At 39.5% G+C, this 16,500-nt stretch overlaps 1 protein-coding gene and 1 long non-coding RNA gene across 2 annotated transcripts in view; one reads left to right on the forward strand and one right to left on the reverse strand.

Annotated features, from left to right (window-relative positions):
• The window catches only part of LOC143732276 (uncharacterized), a 93,253-nt gene that overhangs the window by 24,916 nt on the left and 51,837 nt on the right, over nucleotides 1-16,500 (forward strand). Inside the window, exon 3 of the long non-coding RNA XR_013201085.1 lies at nucleotides 8,669-8,755. This is a non-coding gene — a long non-coding RNA (uncharacterized LOC143732276). The remainder of the gene's footprint in view (nucleotides 1-8,668; nucleotides 8,756-16,500) is intronic.
• The window catches only part of adrb3a (adrenoceptor beta 3a), a 45,452-nt gene continuing 35,903 nt past the window's right edge, over nucleotides 6,952-16,500 (reverse strand). The window contains exon 2 of the mRNA XM_077223147.1: nucleotides 6,952-8,850. Within this exon, the coding sequence (XP_077079262.1) occupies nucleotides 8,823-8,850 (28 nt within the window). The 3' untranslated portion in view covers nucleotides 6,952-8,822. The remainder of the gene's footprint in view (nucleotides 8,851-16,500) is intronic.

Consider the following 16,500-nt stretch of genomic DNA (forward strand, 5'->3'; position numbering starts at 1 on the left):
GGAGTGAAGTGCTCAGACCTACCCTGTATCACAGGGGAATACTCACACCTCACCCTGAGGTTACCAGGGTGCGGGCCTGCCAGCGGCTCTAGGGGTGACAGAAATGTATCTGTGCCCAACCTAGGGGAGTGGGGCTTGAATGAAAGCCAACCACCTACAACCTAACGCTCGAGCAGTAGCTCAGCGAGGTGAGTGAAGCTTAAACTGGCGGCCTAAATCCGTAGGCCAGTTCTGCATGGCAGAGTCGGGCAGGAAACCCAGTCTTCTTCGTGAAGCGAAAGACGGCCTAACCCTGCTCAATAAAGACATATATACCACGGAGGCCTGTTTGAGGCCTACCATGTCCTTACAAACCATCCTCAGCACCACGCTGCATTACTCTAGGCACCCCAGAATGCAGAGAAGGGGGCGGGCCTTGGCCTAACGACTCCCACGGGAGGAGGCTGTTTATACAGGGATGCTAGAAACCAACATTCACACAGTGAAGGGTCAGAGGAAGAAATGCTAAAATTTTTAGCAGAGCGCCTCTATTATCCCTGGCACAGCCTAGGCCAGCTACAGAGGCGGCCCTGGTGAGGGCCAGCCTGCAAGCATAGATCAATCTGAGGGCTCGGAGGAGCCACAGCCTTACTAAAGAATATAGTCTGTATTATTCCATACAAAGGGCTGCAGAATCGCTCAGCCTAATGAAACCCAAACAGAGCTCAAGGGGCGAAATACTCAGGAAGAACTCAATGGACCCGTGGGCCGGACATAAGATCTATCTGAAGCTCTAGCGTCAGTCAACACTCTAAGTAAACAATTCTAAGAGAGATACCAACTACTCTACCCTGAGGTGGCTAACAGCCTGAAGGCTAACATAGTTATCGTTCTGGCCACCTAACGGGGAACTTCAGGGCCCTAATGATCCAGGAAACTTCTCTTATCTTATTACCTTGACATGACCCCATAGCTCTATACAGGGAACGAGGTCTGTAGAGAGATACATCTCGGAATTTTAATTCACAAAAAATTACTCTTAAAAGACCAGTCAGCTCACCTGCGGCGTGCGGAGTGAAGACTCGCCAGATAGTTCTTTATGACCCTGGGGTCCACCACTTTACATGCCTGAAAGAGGCGTTTCTACTAGCCAAGCCTAGGCGGGCCATTGGAACATCGTTCTTATCATAGGCCCAGCCCCAGGCCTGATGTAATGAACGTCTGGGGAGTCAGAAGAGAGGAGAGGGCTGGATTTCTTTTTAATGAAGCCCTCCGGGGAGATTATCCATCAGCGACACTGTGTGCGCTTGTGCTGGATAACCTCCCTCAGATCCCTCTTCTTGCGAGAGTCACGCCTCTTCTGCGCCCTGTTCCTCCACGGAGGGGGCGCACGAGAGGCGACACTGGCTCTCTGGCCCTGTCTACGGTCCTCGGACCGTGAAGGGCCAGGCCCTCCCGCCTGCCTGGGTGTGGAACCGGATCTCAGCGGTATGCAGGATCCTGCAGCAGGTCGGCCTGATATGCCTGCAGCACCGCCATAGTGTGCAGGGAAGCACCAGCCTGAACCGCTGTCGTGTATGCTCTGCCATTCAAACTTGCTGTTGACTTTAGCGGTTTGGATGGCAGGGTTGGAGCTCTCAGTGTCGACGCCTGCCCAGACACGAGATAGTTCGCAAACGACTCGTCAAATGGGCGGCATCGACACATACCCATGCTCTGCGATCCCCTCAACATCAGCGAAATTAACCCGCTGATGTCGGTGAATACGGGCAGAGTATGGGCTCTTCCATGCCCTCTCGATCTCCGTGTGAAGATCAGGAAGGAATGGAAGGCTCACCTGAGCTGGTGTGTATGGCAGGGGAGAAACCGATCGCCAAGCCTACCACGAGCGGTCTCTCCTCTAGCGCGTCGCCATGGCAGCTACAGCCTGTTGGCGGCGCGCTCCACAACATCCACCAGGTCTGCATACATGGGGCAGGGTGGCTGAGAGGGTTCAGGATCTACCTGATTATAAACCTCCTCAGCCATCTCCTGCTCGTCCTGAAGAGCAGCAACTGCAGGAAACCATTGGTGCCTGCAGTTCGCCCTCGTCAGCCGTCGAATCATTTGAGAGGTTTACAGGACTCTCAAGATGATCGATGAGCTCTATCTGGAAGCCCATGATGCAAGTCGCCGCTCTGCCTCGGCACGAGCGGGACCACGCGGACCAGACGTTGAACCCCCTTCACTCGAGAAGAGGGCCACACGAGAGCGGAGCGTTTTAAGAGAAAAACGCTCACAGTTCACACAGAGGATTCCCTCGAGAACCTCTCGTGCGCGCTCTTCTCCCAGGCAGGAAAAAACACACTCGTGTGCTGTACATTTCATTTTCTTACCGTTTCATTGAGTAGCTTTTTCAAACAGACAGTCCCTGAAGACGATGAGATGGTTTGTCATGTTTGCAAGGCGCCCCTTTATACTTCCAGGTCGCACGTTAATCATTCACGCTAATGATTCACGGGCTGTCGCCGGTCAATATGATTGACGTGATTTGATAGTGATTTCAGACACCTGTCACGCCTGAGGCGTTCCCCATAGCGTCGTTGACGTATTGTTGAGTTCCCTTCGAAAGGGAACAGCTTGTAAACAATGTCATGTAACGTCACATTTACCTCAGAAAAACCATATCCAGTGACCCTGAACTCGTTAGTCAGCTAGAAAAATTAACTCTAGGAGCATTTTGGTAAATATGTGCACCATATTACATATTCATTATATTTTTTTATGTTCTTCAATATTTAATGCATGTTTGAATAAATCTGGCAAGTTTTTATGACAGCCACCATTTAAATGTTTATATTTCATATAACTTTATTATTAGAAAAATAAATAAAAGTGTAATTTAAGTGTTTGTATACAAATCAGTAAATCTGTACCTTCAACATTAAGCTATAGTAGGCTAATGAAACAATTTTAATGATTTAACAATTTTAACAATATTGAATCGAATCGAAATCGAATCGAATTGTTAGCTTGTGAATCGAAATCGAATCGAATTGTGAAATTTGTGTCAATACCCAGCCCTAGTCGAGCCAACCCAGCCATCCCACTCTAGTCCGATGCTCGCGGCGGCCCGGGAAAGCATGGCCGTCATCTCAGGATCTGACTCGACAGATGCCATATGCACACCCGAAAGTGGCAGCACTGTCGAATCTTCACTTCCTGAAGATTCTTGCCCACCTTGTGATGCTGCGATGGACAACAGATCCGATTTTGGAACGTCAAAGGAAACCCGCGGGGGGTCCGAGGACGGGCCCGGGGGCATCCCGTGATCGCGCACGGGTTGCGTCAATGAAGAGGGGGGGCGTGGGGCACAGACGGATAGTCGGCGCCTTTGTTCCACACCATCACCCTCAGGTCACCCTGGCCGCAAGCCGAACTAGCACCTCACGTGGAGAGTGTTAGATTGGGTTGTGGATGAGGGGACTCTCTCTCTAACGAGATCATTGGGTCACGTTCCCGCGGGGAGAACATGAGTCATCCACAAACGCTGCTCTAGTGTAATCAAGCCCAAGCACGCAGAGCAGAGAATGTGCCCATCAAAATCGAAAATGAGTCAACCGCAACCAGAAATGCACCGTCGAGCTGTCTTTAAAAAGGCGTGCAAGCTCTTTTGTGAGAGGAAAAAACTCCACAATGTTGAAGCAAGTAGGGAGAAACACACTCACTGGCAGATCACTGCACAGATCAGCAGGCAATATGAACTCGCTGCAGATCGCCGTCACACCAACACCGGAGAATGGCTCGTCTCGTAGAGTGAAGTCAGGAATGGCTGTGGAGTGAAGAGATACTCTTGGCTCCGAAGCGAAAACATATCTGCATGTTGCCAGGATCCTCCTTTTATACCCACGAGGTAAGGCAGAGATAAGCTATGCAAATTCCGCAGACCCATGGCATTTCTTTGCCATTGGCTTTTTTTGTAATACTCGAAGTCGATAGGCTTTCTAAGCGAAACCCCATTCGTCGTCATCCGACGTAACTTGGAGTGACCCCGAAAGGGAACTGCAGTTAAGTATATTTAAAGTATAATAACTTTAAATGTAATAGCAACTAACACTACAGTTAAAGGGGTGGTAAAACGCATTTTTTCGAAGGCTTGATTGTGTTTGTGGGGTGCACTGTAACATGTGTTCATGCTTTGTTTTTTAAAAATTGCATTATGTTTCATATATTTTACCTTTATTCTACACTGCTCTGCCCCTCCTTGTAAAAAAGGTCTGATGGTTTCCTGGTTCTATGAAGCCAGTCCCTCAAAACTACGCAATGGGCTAAGATTGGTTAGCTGTCCCAGTGTGTTGTGATTCGCTGAACGACTAGTGCACCTTCTCCAGAAACGTCACGCCCCGTACCTTTACCGGTAGCCTAGTTTGTGCTTTGGTGTATTAGGCCGGTGACACACTGGCTGTGTGGCGTTTCTGTTGCGTGTCAGCTGTGTGGCAGTTGCGTTGCGTTTTCTGTCTTTGCACACCAGAACGTGTCTGATGCGGCGCTGCTGACACGGATCACCCTTGTTCGACATATGGAAGAGAGATGTGGAAGCCCTATATACTGTAGCCTACTTTATGTTAAGCATAAATATAAAGCCTACTGATAAAGACACTGTCAGCAGTATTGACAGCAAAATAGACTACAGAATATTTCGTTCTGTATTGACAGGTGCAATATTTGAAAATTGATAATTATTTTTAAATTATATTTATATCTGAATTTATGTCAAAACCTAGACTTTCAACCATCAAAATGTAATTTATTAATATGTATTCGTGTACAAAATAAAATATAACATCTTTCCCTATTCCATTTTGCCTGGAAACGCTTCCAACACGCTTGCGTGTCGCGTGAAAAATAGGTGTCGGTTCTATTTCTAGCATGCGCACGTTTTCCACATGGCTCAAGCCGTGCCTGAGACGCGTGTGTCACACAGGCAGTCTGCATTGCAAGCTCTAACCTGTTAACATGGAAGCCGAAATAAAAACGGACACGCCACGCAGCTGAGCCAGTGTGTCACCGGCCTTATAAAACTATGAAACGTTTGTGAAGATGATCGAGCAGAACCTGTTCGAGAACGGCTGTTAAACAACGTTTCAGAATGGTTTATTTTTTGTTGTTCTCTCATTACTTTTTAGATACGCTGTTATTTAATTGTACTAATTATTATAGAATTACAAAAAAATAAGCTTCATAAACAAGAATTTCATATATTCGTTCTAACAAATTATTCTACAGTCCTCAAAGGGATTTTTTTGAGTAAAGACTGCGGATCTATAGTGATTGTTTCTGACTGTATGCCACCGTTACTTTTGTATTTTTAGAACGATTGTAGAAATATCTGTCGACAGAACTATTAATCCAAAATGAACACTAAACATCGGCTGCCAAATCAAACACAGAACCATGTTTAGCATGCCTGTAGATAAACAAGCATGTAGATAAACATAAAAGCTCTAATCAAAGAATAATTTACACTAATTCTAAGTTCGCTGTTGAGGTTAAAAAAAGTTTGTAACCTTAGGTGTTTGTCGGATAAGTTAAGTATGAATGAGCATTTAACAAACTAGCAGAGCCAAACAGCGTTTTCATTTGTTTATATCCTTGCTACAATGCACAATTAACAATACAAACTATTACAGGAAAACACATCGACGAAAAATAAATAATACTTACAGGTTTTGGCCCGTAAACAAAAGCTTCTGATTTTAAAGTTGGAACTGCTCCATCTTTCAGAACAAGCCGATGTGCGAATCTTGCATTGAGCTCGCGAAGATTGTGAAAGCTTTCCTCCGTAACATGTGCAGCTCAGAGAGCAATATTTGGGTCATAATTATGAGGGACCCTGTTAAAAATAAATTTTAACCATTTATCCCTAACTCCCTTGTCCCTAGGAAGGCTGAACAAAGTGGACCTGCAATCCGGATGAAAATAACAGCAGTGCTTCGACGGCATTGCGACAACTCATCTCCAAAACAGTAATATAAAATGGCCTCGCCCCGCTTATTAAGTATTCTCGGAGGAGGGGTTTATGTAAATAATGGGATATGCTGACGTCAGCAACTCCGGAGGAATGTCGTGTAGTCCAAAACCGGCCGTTTGCTGTAGTCCTTAGAAATTGAATTTTTTTAAAGCAAATATCTCCCTTTGCTTTGAACTTTGAGCGCTGTAACTTTGCAGATGTTGTTTATGCAAAAAACAGCAACATTACACACTAGCTAAAGTTAGAAAAGGGAAATCGTGTTTTACCACACCTTTAAAATTACTTTTCTAAAGCATGTCAAAAAGTTGCTAAAAGAATATTATTAAAAAATACATCACTTTAAAGTAAAACATTTGGCATTATTACAAAGTTCACTTTTTAAAAAAAAATACATCTTGAAAGTGTACTCTCTTTAAGTAAACTTAAATGGCCTTTTATTTCTTTAATATACAGTAATGTCTGCAAGTACGGTTTTTAAAAAATATATTATGCTACACTTTATTTTGATTATCCACTTTACTGACTTTCTATTAACTATTTGTGACTTTTCAACATGTCAACTTACTACACTGTTAGTATACTGTTAGGTTTTAGGGTTTGGAATAGTAGAATAAGTTGACATGTATTTGCAAAGTTAGTAAAATGGACAATCCAAAAAAAGTGTTACCACATATACAGTAAGTTTAATATTTGAAGTACACATATGCACAGTCAATACAATTAAATGAACTTATTTTCTCACTACGGATGATTGGAGTCTTCATGAAGTGTACATGTCTTTAAACTGATTTAAAAAGTGTTATTCTTTTTTGTGTAAAACTTTTTAAAGAGGAAAACGCTACCAAGTACACATTTAAATTCTAAATTAGTGATTACCACATTGTCTTGTCATTTATGCAATGGATGTAAGCTTGAACCATCATAAATGTAGGATGTATTCTCACACTCATTCTGAGCCCACATAACGAATATAATATCTTTAATATACTTTTTTAATTTCATAATTTTGAGCATTTCTGTCAGCTCAAACATTCTTTTGCCCCACATACATACAATTACACACAATTGTATATACAGAGTTTGAAAAGTAGACTGATGTGCTTGCTTAAAATGTATTTAATATCAATAAGTATTCATCTGATATTTTTTTTATTTTTGGTTTCCCTTTGTAATCTCACTTAAATAGTACATCTATCTCTACCAATGTACCTGATCAAAAACCTGAACAAAAACACATGTACCTAAAATCCTGTTCTCATATTTGTCCTGTTAACACAACATCAAAACTCCATCATTTGATATTATAGTGCTAAAGTTGCCACAACTGTCCAATACTTGCTACAAAGGCTTTTTGAGGAAATCAGTGAAAGAAGAAGTTGTCTGTATCGACTTGGTATGAGATGGCATTGTGATCAGTAAAAACAGGAAAAAATAAAAAATAAGATTTTTGACATTGGCATAAAATGTGTTTTTAACACATTAAGCATTAAAAGTTATATTATACAAATAGGTGATTGTGTTCCCTCTCGGCACACTATGTCAAAAATACATTCTAGAATACGAGGTTCAGGTGCTTGCTTATGTTGTAGGCCTATAATTAAAAAAAATGTGAGTAGAGTCCAGAATATTGTAATGGTTGGAGGAGTGTAAAGCTTTTTTGTCCTCTTTTTTCTGAATTTTTGAAATAAACAAAAAAAAAGCAGAATTGAACATTAGTCAGCAAAACAGATAAATCTGATGAGTGCCAAAGTATTTTTATTTTTTTTTAGCAGGGATGCATGGTATATTGATTATTGGATGATATTGGATGTATATATTATTTTATCCCTCAATATTATATATAATTGTGTATACTTGATTAACTTTGTCGTCATCTAACACTCACTTAAAGTTAATCTTTAAATACAGTAAGAATTTGTCAACACCACAATTTAATCTTTAGAGAATCTCAAAATATAGATTTTTCATATTATATATTACAAATTCATTATTGATTTTAGTTTTTATCGATTTATTTAAATAGTGTAGAATTTTAACATTGGCTATTTATCTGGTTTAGCAGTATCAACCAGAATGTTAATATCAGCGCATTCCTGTTTTGAGTTAGTGAAGAATTGTCCTTTCTCTACTTTTTTTTTTTTACAAAGCAACCATATTTGAAAAATCCCATGCAAATTCTGAGCTGTCTACACGCTCTCTGTTCTCGGGAGAGTTCAGGTTTGCTTGCAACGTTAGAGTGGGAAATCTTGTAGCTTATATTGAGGTTGCTGGACTGGGAAAAATCAATGACTACTGAACCTGTACAACAAAGAAATATTAACGTGGCAGGTATTTTACACATTCACAGCTAAAATGTGGGGGTTAAAATAAATAATGATAATTTAGTATAGATATTGTACAAAATGGAAACTTTTTATATTTAAAAAAACACACTGTGCTTGGAAAAGTCTAACATCTAGAGTTCTTGTGTCCCATGTATTTGAAGAAGTCCATACTCAGAACATAGCTCTGAAAAACATGTTGGAGGACCTACTGGTCTGATTAATTTTTTTTCCATATTACACTCCTTCATGAGCAGTACCAGTTCAGTCGTTCTCTCCATAGACGGGCTGCTTGTGAGAAAGTTCTCGTAGCGCTTGCCTCTGTATGGTTATATCTTTGCACTCTTCTGTCTTTCAGTTTTGGAGCAGGCTCCCCTGATGGCTATCATGGTTGTTTTTGCTGGGCCCTTGTGGTCTCTGCTGGGGAAGTCCCGCCAACTGTGATGTAAGTCAATCCTTTTCCCTGTTTCTTCTTCCTCAGCGTCCTTTCATTACAGCCATGCTAGAGACTCTCAGCCATCCTGCTCCTCTTGGTTACAGCTGGAGGAAATAAATAATACGTGTTAAAGCTGAAGCTCGTAATGTTTTTCAATATATTTTGTAACTTTTTAAATACTTTTCTTACTCCAACTGAATATGTAGAAACAAGTATAAGAACCATTTGTAGGTGCTATAATCAAACATTGGGTCCTATTTTAACGATCTAAGCGCATGGTCTAAAGCGCACGGTGCAAGTACACTTAGGGCATGTCCGAATCCTCTTTTGCTAGTATAACGACGGGGAAAATGGTCGGCACATCCGGCACATGGTCTTAAAAGGGTTGTCCCTATTCTCTTAATAAATAATGGGTGTGTTTTGGGCATAAAGTGCAGTAAACCAGAGTGTCCTTTCCCATTCCCTTTAAAAGGCAGTTACGCTCGTGCCATGGCTGATTTGCTCTTTACATGGCAGAATTTGCAAGTGGAAAAACCGAACGCGTCTCCAGTGAGAAAACGTATCTGCTCATGCGCAAGGTTAAAGTGCAAGCAGACCATCTACGGGACAAGCTGGATTCCACCATATCTTTATGGACAAAATAATAATCTTTTATATTGTAATCCTTTTATTTTTAGAGTGTACGTGCCCGCCTATAGGCACCCTTTAAATAAAAAAATTAAAAAATACTACAAATAATGGCACAGTCTATTTCAGTTGCCTCAAAATATCAATGTGCCATCAATGCGCCTGAACACACCTCGTTTTCAGACCAGCACGCCCATGGGAGCACAAATGCGCATATGCATTTGCTATTTAAACAACGTGGCCCAGGACGTGAAAAAGATAACTGCGAAAAACTGAAACTAGCAAAAAACATTTGTGCCTGGCGCCACATTGCAACTAGTGTATGATAGGGCCCATTGTCTGATACAGCAATATTAGATTAACCAAGATTGGGGTGTTAGCGGTATTATTTGTTTCTGACCACAGACAGGGAAGTGTTCTGTCTGAGGGAAAAGTCATTTTTTGGTGATACAGAAATGACACAAGTATGGTGTACATTTTAGGACATTCTCAGACCTCAGACATATGAAGACAAGGCATCATGCCTCAGACTAAAAGGCTTCAGTCATTGGACAAAACGGCAGACTGAAAAGCTTCAGGCCTCAGGAAAAACAATGTCAGGTGACGAAACAGCCTCAGACAAAAAGGCATCAGACATAAAGGCATCAGCTATAAGGCATCGGGTGAAACGGACTCAGGTGGAGTTTAGAGGTTTGGCGAGTTTTATTTGCACGTTTAAAAAGTTAGATGACATATTTCAACTAGCTATAGCTTGTATGTTGGCAAACTATTGATAGTTTTCACGATTGTGAAGTTAAAGCGTTCTTAAGACATATCTCAGCACCAGAACATCATACAGACATGTTTGTTGGCTCGTATGCAATCATGTATGACACCCTAGCAACCGAGTGACGAGTTTTGCCACTGCAAGCACCTCTTCACATTTTCTTCAGGAAATGTACATTCTAGTTTATGATGAGATGCGCTCCAGTTCACGTGCAATGCAAGTGACCGCGCCTGCGCCTCCATGTAATGATTATATTGTCTGCTATATTTGCTTCTTATTTATTAAATCCAGGCAATTGGTTGATGAAAAATTTATTAAAATTAAGATACAATTTATATAAAACGAAATTCACTTTAAAGAAAGGCTTTCTACAAAACAAAACTTAATGAATTGGTCAAAATCATGTCTGACCCATTTATTGCGCATCCTATCACTTTTCATAATCAACATTGAAAAAAAATAACATTATAATATTTTAACAAATATGAAACTAAATGCGCTTATTTAATGGCTATAGTAGACCTACAGACTCTCTATTGTTGCACATTCATTTAATTATGATTTTTAAGTTTAAAGGCATTTGTTTGTGCATAGTAAAACATATCTGCAACATTTATCAAGTTCACAGATAATTATGCGTGCATGTATTAATCATTTTGATGCTAAAATCATAATAAACTAGGCTATAATACAAAAATGTCAAATACAAAAATCAGATGAGCCCAGAATATGAACCCAACGCGTTTAATTAAACGTTTAGCATTTTCCTCCCATAGAAAACCATTATAAAACGCATAATATGGCTTAATGCAGATTAGAATGTCCCCTTATTATGTTGAAATAGCAAGTTATTTTGTCGAAATAACAAGATTATGTCGAAATAACGACTTATAATGTCGAAATAACGAGATGTGTTGAAATAACGACTTAATATCTGGAAAAAAACAAGATAAGTTTTCTTTTTGTTTCTTCACAGCCTGAATATAATTCCAGAAATTATTTTTTGGGTATTGCTATCGGGGTGCTTTGGTCTTTCTTGGGGGTGCTGAAGCACCTGCTAGCCCCTCCCAAGCGCCACCCATGAATATATCCCAATACAAATGAAAAATGTTTATAGCAATGTTAAATCAAGCAGTTTTAATCAAGCAGTCTAATAGCTCGAAAGAACGCTTTAACTTCACAATCATGACAAACTACCGATAGTTTGCCAACATACAAGCTATAGCTAGTGCAAATGAAACGTGCAAATGAAACTCGCGAAATGCATGTTCTCTTCTGTATAGAACGTAATTAGTGTAACATTTGATGAAAGCAATTATATAATTAAAGCTGCAAGCAGCATTTATCGGTGTTAAGGCAGTTAAGATTTTTAACCACACAAGCATCAAAAGATATCAAGTTTTATGTAGCAAGTATTTAACCACTGACATCATAGATGTAATAGACCATGTTTTAGCATAATTTACCATGATATACCACATTTTAGTGTGATTTTTCATGATTTACCATGTTCCAGTATGATTTACCATGAATCTAGCATGATTTACCATAGTTTACCATGGTATACCAAGTTCTATTATGATTCACCATGATTTACCCTGCTTTAGCATGGTTTACCACAATTTAACACATTCTAGTATGATTTAATATGATTCTAGCATGATTTACCATGTTATAGGATGTTTTACCATGATATACCACATTCTAGAATGATTTATGATGGTTTTGTACATTATGGTATGAACATTATATGATCGTGGATGGAAAAGACCATTTACAGCTAATACAAAATTAGACAACCTGCTCCTTCCCTGTGACACCATAACAACCACATTTGGCTAAATTGTGTCTCATTTTTCACCCCTGCTTCAGCATGACAACATCAACACCAGGAGGGAGTGTATCCTGAGATGCCTCGTCATCTACCTCAATGAAGATCCAGAAACCTTCTTCAAAGAATATCTGGTAAATTCATCACAGTATGTTTGTCATATATTGTTGAACTGTTACTCCCTCTCACTTCTCCCATGACACACTATTTACATTGACAGAGCCCAGGTGTTCTTATGTACTGGTCTAGACTAGAGATCGTACATGTTTCTGAGTTTAGGGGGGAGTGTGAGTGTGTGCGCTTGGAGTGGGGAGGTTGTTTAGAGTTCTGTTGGCCTGGGGGATGAAGTTGTGCTGTTGATAATGGACAATTGCTTTTCTAGATTTATTTTTGTGTCTGTCGCCATCACCTGTGGAGCCCTGCATCACTTTATGTCCCCTTATTTCTCTGTCCATCTTTATTAAACACTTGCTGTGTTTTCTGTGTTTGTGTTGTTCAGGCGACCGAGGATGCAGAAAGGGACCTAGCAACCACAGTCATGGGGATTTACGTGATCCGAAGTGATAGGGATCAGGAGCCTGAGGACGTTGGAGTTGTGATTAAAGGCATCAAAGTCCTGAGCAACTTGGGCAGTGTCATCATGGGCTTCGTAATGCTTTTTGGACTCATTTATGCCCTTGATCTGAGTTTTTCAGACAACCTCAAATACACCTTCGAGTTTTTCCAGAAGATCATAATGAATTTGGATGGGCACAAGCTGAATGCAAAGATACAACAGTTAGAATCAAGCTGTTTGCATAAGAGGACAAAACCATGTGACGATCTCCCTTGATGGAGGGTTTTAAGACTGAGATTACTTGGTCTTGGACAAGTGTTTACACCCAGAAAAATTGCCCATTTCACCTCTCCATCATGATTTCTTGACTCTACCTCCTCCGTACCATTCCTCTCTACTTATTTGACTTCATGACTCGAGAGGGATTAAATTGAGCTAAAAACAGCTCAACGCGCTGTATTTTTCTTTGATTGTTAGTGGCCAAATTACAACAGCTTACATAGCCTATTGTTTTTTTCTTTCCCTTTGTGTAAATGATAGTTCAAGGCAAGAAACTACATATACAGAGTTTTTGCAGTTCATTCTATCCAGCTATAGTGTCTTTATTGTTTATGTTTGGGATAGCTGCGCATTCATTGTTTACAAGTATACTTGTGTTTTATCTAGTAAAAAAGTTAATGTCTTGATATTTTTATTGAAATATGCTCTCCAGACATGTATTAGGATGCTTACAAATCTGCTTGGAACAATATTTTCTCACTTATGAATAAAAATAAATAAATAAAAATACACAGAAAAAGTATGCTTTTCACATGTAAATCCTTAAAAGGGGAATTTATTCCTACCTCATTAGAATTTCCAGAATTTATGAATATGAACACTTCTAAAGTTTCCTGCTGCACACAAGATGTATCCTACTGCACACCCATGTTCAGTGTTGTGCACTTTACAGCTTCAAGTTTCTACATCATATTAATATAAATTTAATATTGGATCAGACTTGAATTCCAAATTAGTTGTGATATCACAAGTCATGCCAGTAGGCCTTCCCGTTAAAACTGGAATTTCACTAAGTTCGGTGAAAATTCCCACTTTCAGCTGATGTGTGAAAATAGCATTTTATGTCTCCAACTCTGCACATACATGTTTGATTTTCACTGTGTAGAATAATGTAGAATAGATGGCATTTCGATAATTATTGATCTAGAGAGTCCAGAGAATAGGCCTAGACTGGTTTGGTTCCGATCGGGCGAAAAACCAGGGACTAGTTCGCAAAAGTAGGGTTTGGACAAAATCCGACATAACTTTTTTTTTTTTTTTTTGCTTAAAGGGTCTAAGAGTTATGAGCAATTTAGTACTTTTGGTTGCTGTAGCGCCGCCTATGGGCCAATCGGGGTCATACTCTGATAGGTTCTCCCCAAAAGTGTGGCCTACCATCTGGCCGAGTTTCAAGTCTCTAGGCCTTACGGTTTGGGCTGCACGAGGCGTTTTTTTTTCAATTTAAATTTTTTTCAAATACCAATTACAATAGGTTTTCAGCACTTTGTGCTTGAACACCTAAATATATCATGACGGGTTACTGCCTCCATCAGATGTTGTTGTATCTGATCTGAACCACGTACATGTGATAGGGCTGGGCGGTATATCGAGTTTGTACAATATATCGATATTTTTTTCCCCACGATATGGAATGAGGCAATACCGTGGCGTTTATATCGATACAGTAACGTTAGTTTGATACGAGCACATCTGAAAAATAGCGGAGTACGCAGTGTGAGCTCCTGCAGTGAAAGAACAGTACAATTTGTCCTAAACATGACACAAGCTTATTAAGCGCTTCAAAATAACAGGTAAGATAGTTAAAAAGTTTAAAGCAGCTTGCCCTGTTAGATGCTCGGACAGATAGCCTACTGTTAGTGACTGAAAGATAAATACTGGCACTGTTTAATGCGTTTGAGACGTGGTGCTTTTTTCAGTGCTTAACTTACATTTCACGGGTATATTCTCCGTCTGTAAATGTTCAAACAAATCAAACAAATATGTCCATTTCACTGTCAGGAGAGGACGAGCTTCTGCAAATGAATCTCCGCTAAAATTCAAGCTTCCGTTAATGAGCGCCGCCGTGCGCATGCGCGCCAAACAGACGAGCACAATATAACAGTAGCGCAATAATTCTGACTAAAATACATATTACTAAAATATTTCTTGTTGGAGATAATAAATGTGCCATATGTCGAATTTTAAACCTACAAGTATATTTTTATGAAAGTGACCATTATAATGGGGTAATCAAATGCAGGCTAATATAAATAGTTTGTGCTTTTGTTTTTATTTTCATTTTTAGTTTAGCCTTTATTCATTTTTAATAACAAAAGCATTATTTTTGTTTTTAGTTTGTAAAGTTAGAATGTTAGAATGTAATGTGATTTTAACCACCTTTTTGCACATAATATATTGCATAGCCTACATTACATTCCCTATATTTGTTTCCATATCCTTCAATATCAACATTGTTTGGATATCATTGAGCAGGATGTGAATTTTTTTTTTTTTAATAAATACATTTTCTTTATCCAAATACAAAAATATAGAAAGTACCGAGATATATATCGTATATCGCCATTTAACCAAAAAATACCGAGATATGATTTTTTGGCCATATCGCCCATGCAGCCCTAACATGTGACGTCACATGGGGTGGGGCAATGTGAACCTCTAAACTCCAACTGAGTTCATTTCACTCGATCCCTTATAGCTGATGCCTTTTAGTCTGATGCCTTTTTTTCTGAAGCTGTTTTTGTCCGATGACTTTATGTCTGATGCCTTTTTGTCTGAGGCTGTTTCGTCTGATGCCTAATTGAACAAGACCTGACAACTGACATTGTTTTTTCTGAGACCTGAAGCTTTTCAGTCTGCCGTTTTATCCAATGACTGAAGCCTTTTAGTCTGAGGCATGATGCCTTGCCTTCATATGTCTGATGTCTGAGGATGTCCTAAAATGTACACCGTACTACGTCATCTCTAAGGGTAATAAAAATTGTACAAAACAACATGTTTGGAAATTCAAAAGAAGCAGTCTGATATTACATTGATTTAAGTGGTCAAAGCTGTCCACACTGTTAAAGTCAGTATGAACGGCAACATTGCCAAAGACACTGGCTGCATGTCTAAATGCAAATCTTATTCTGACACTCACTGGCTTGTAAAAGGCATTAACTTGTCAAATACTATTTGGATGGACTAGTACCCCCTTTCCCTGTTCCATGCCAGTTCCCAAATTCAGGGTTTCTTAGCTTTAAAATCTGTTGGATATGGCATATTCCTTCAACCCAAACTGATGGGACACAGATATTTGCTTTTGATAATAAATGTAAAACGTGTTGGCACCCTAATGCATGCTGATCAGTCACTGATTAAATTCAGTCCCAAAATGACCATTAAGATGTTAAGGGTTAGAAAGATTTTATAATTTTTTGGAAAGAAAATACTTTTATGCAGTAAGAATGCTTTAAATTGCTCAAAAGTGACTATTCATAAAATAATCATGAAAAAAATTTAACATGGTTCCCATAAAAATATTAAGCAGCACAACTGTCCTTCCCTAATGTCACGATACTGAACTCACGATAAAATTTTATTGCGATACTCCAAGACATATGGTAAAAGGTTAACAAAAAATGTTCTGTTGATTAAAATGCTAAATTTGGTGTTAAAATGTGGGTGTAAATGAATAGGCTTGAACTCTTGTCACTAACTAGATATATTTAAAATAATGTAGGTCACTTTTTACTGGTAACATAAGACATTTGGCATTATCAGGACCCACAAATATTCCCCCAATGCATTATTATACATTATATTCACCATTATATATAGTAGTTTACTGTTGTACTGACACTAAAACTCTGAAAACCTGAATTTTTTCTGACACTATATATTGTTACACCCCTACACCCTTGCCTAATTTAGTAGAT

Source organism: Siphateles boraxobius, unplaced genomic scaffold (assembly GCF_051911475.1).
Source record: "Siphateles boraxobius isolate OS27281-9 unplaced genomic scaffold, OSU_SipBor_1 9, whole genome shotgun sequence".
Taxonomy (NCBI): domain Eukaryota; kingdom Metazoa; phylum Chordata; class Actinopteri; order Cypriniformes; family Leuciscidae; genus Siphateles; species Siphateles boraxobius.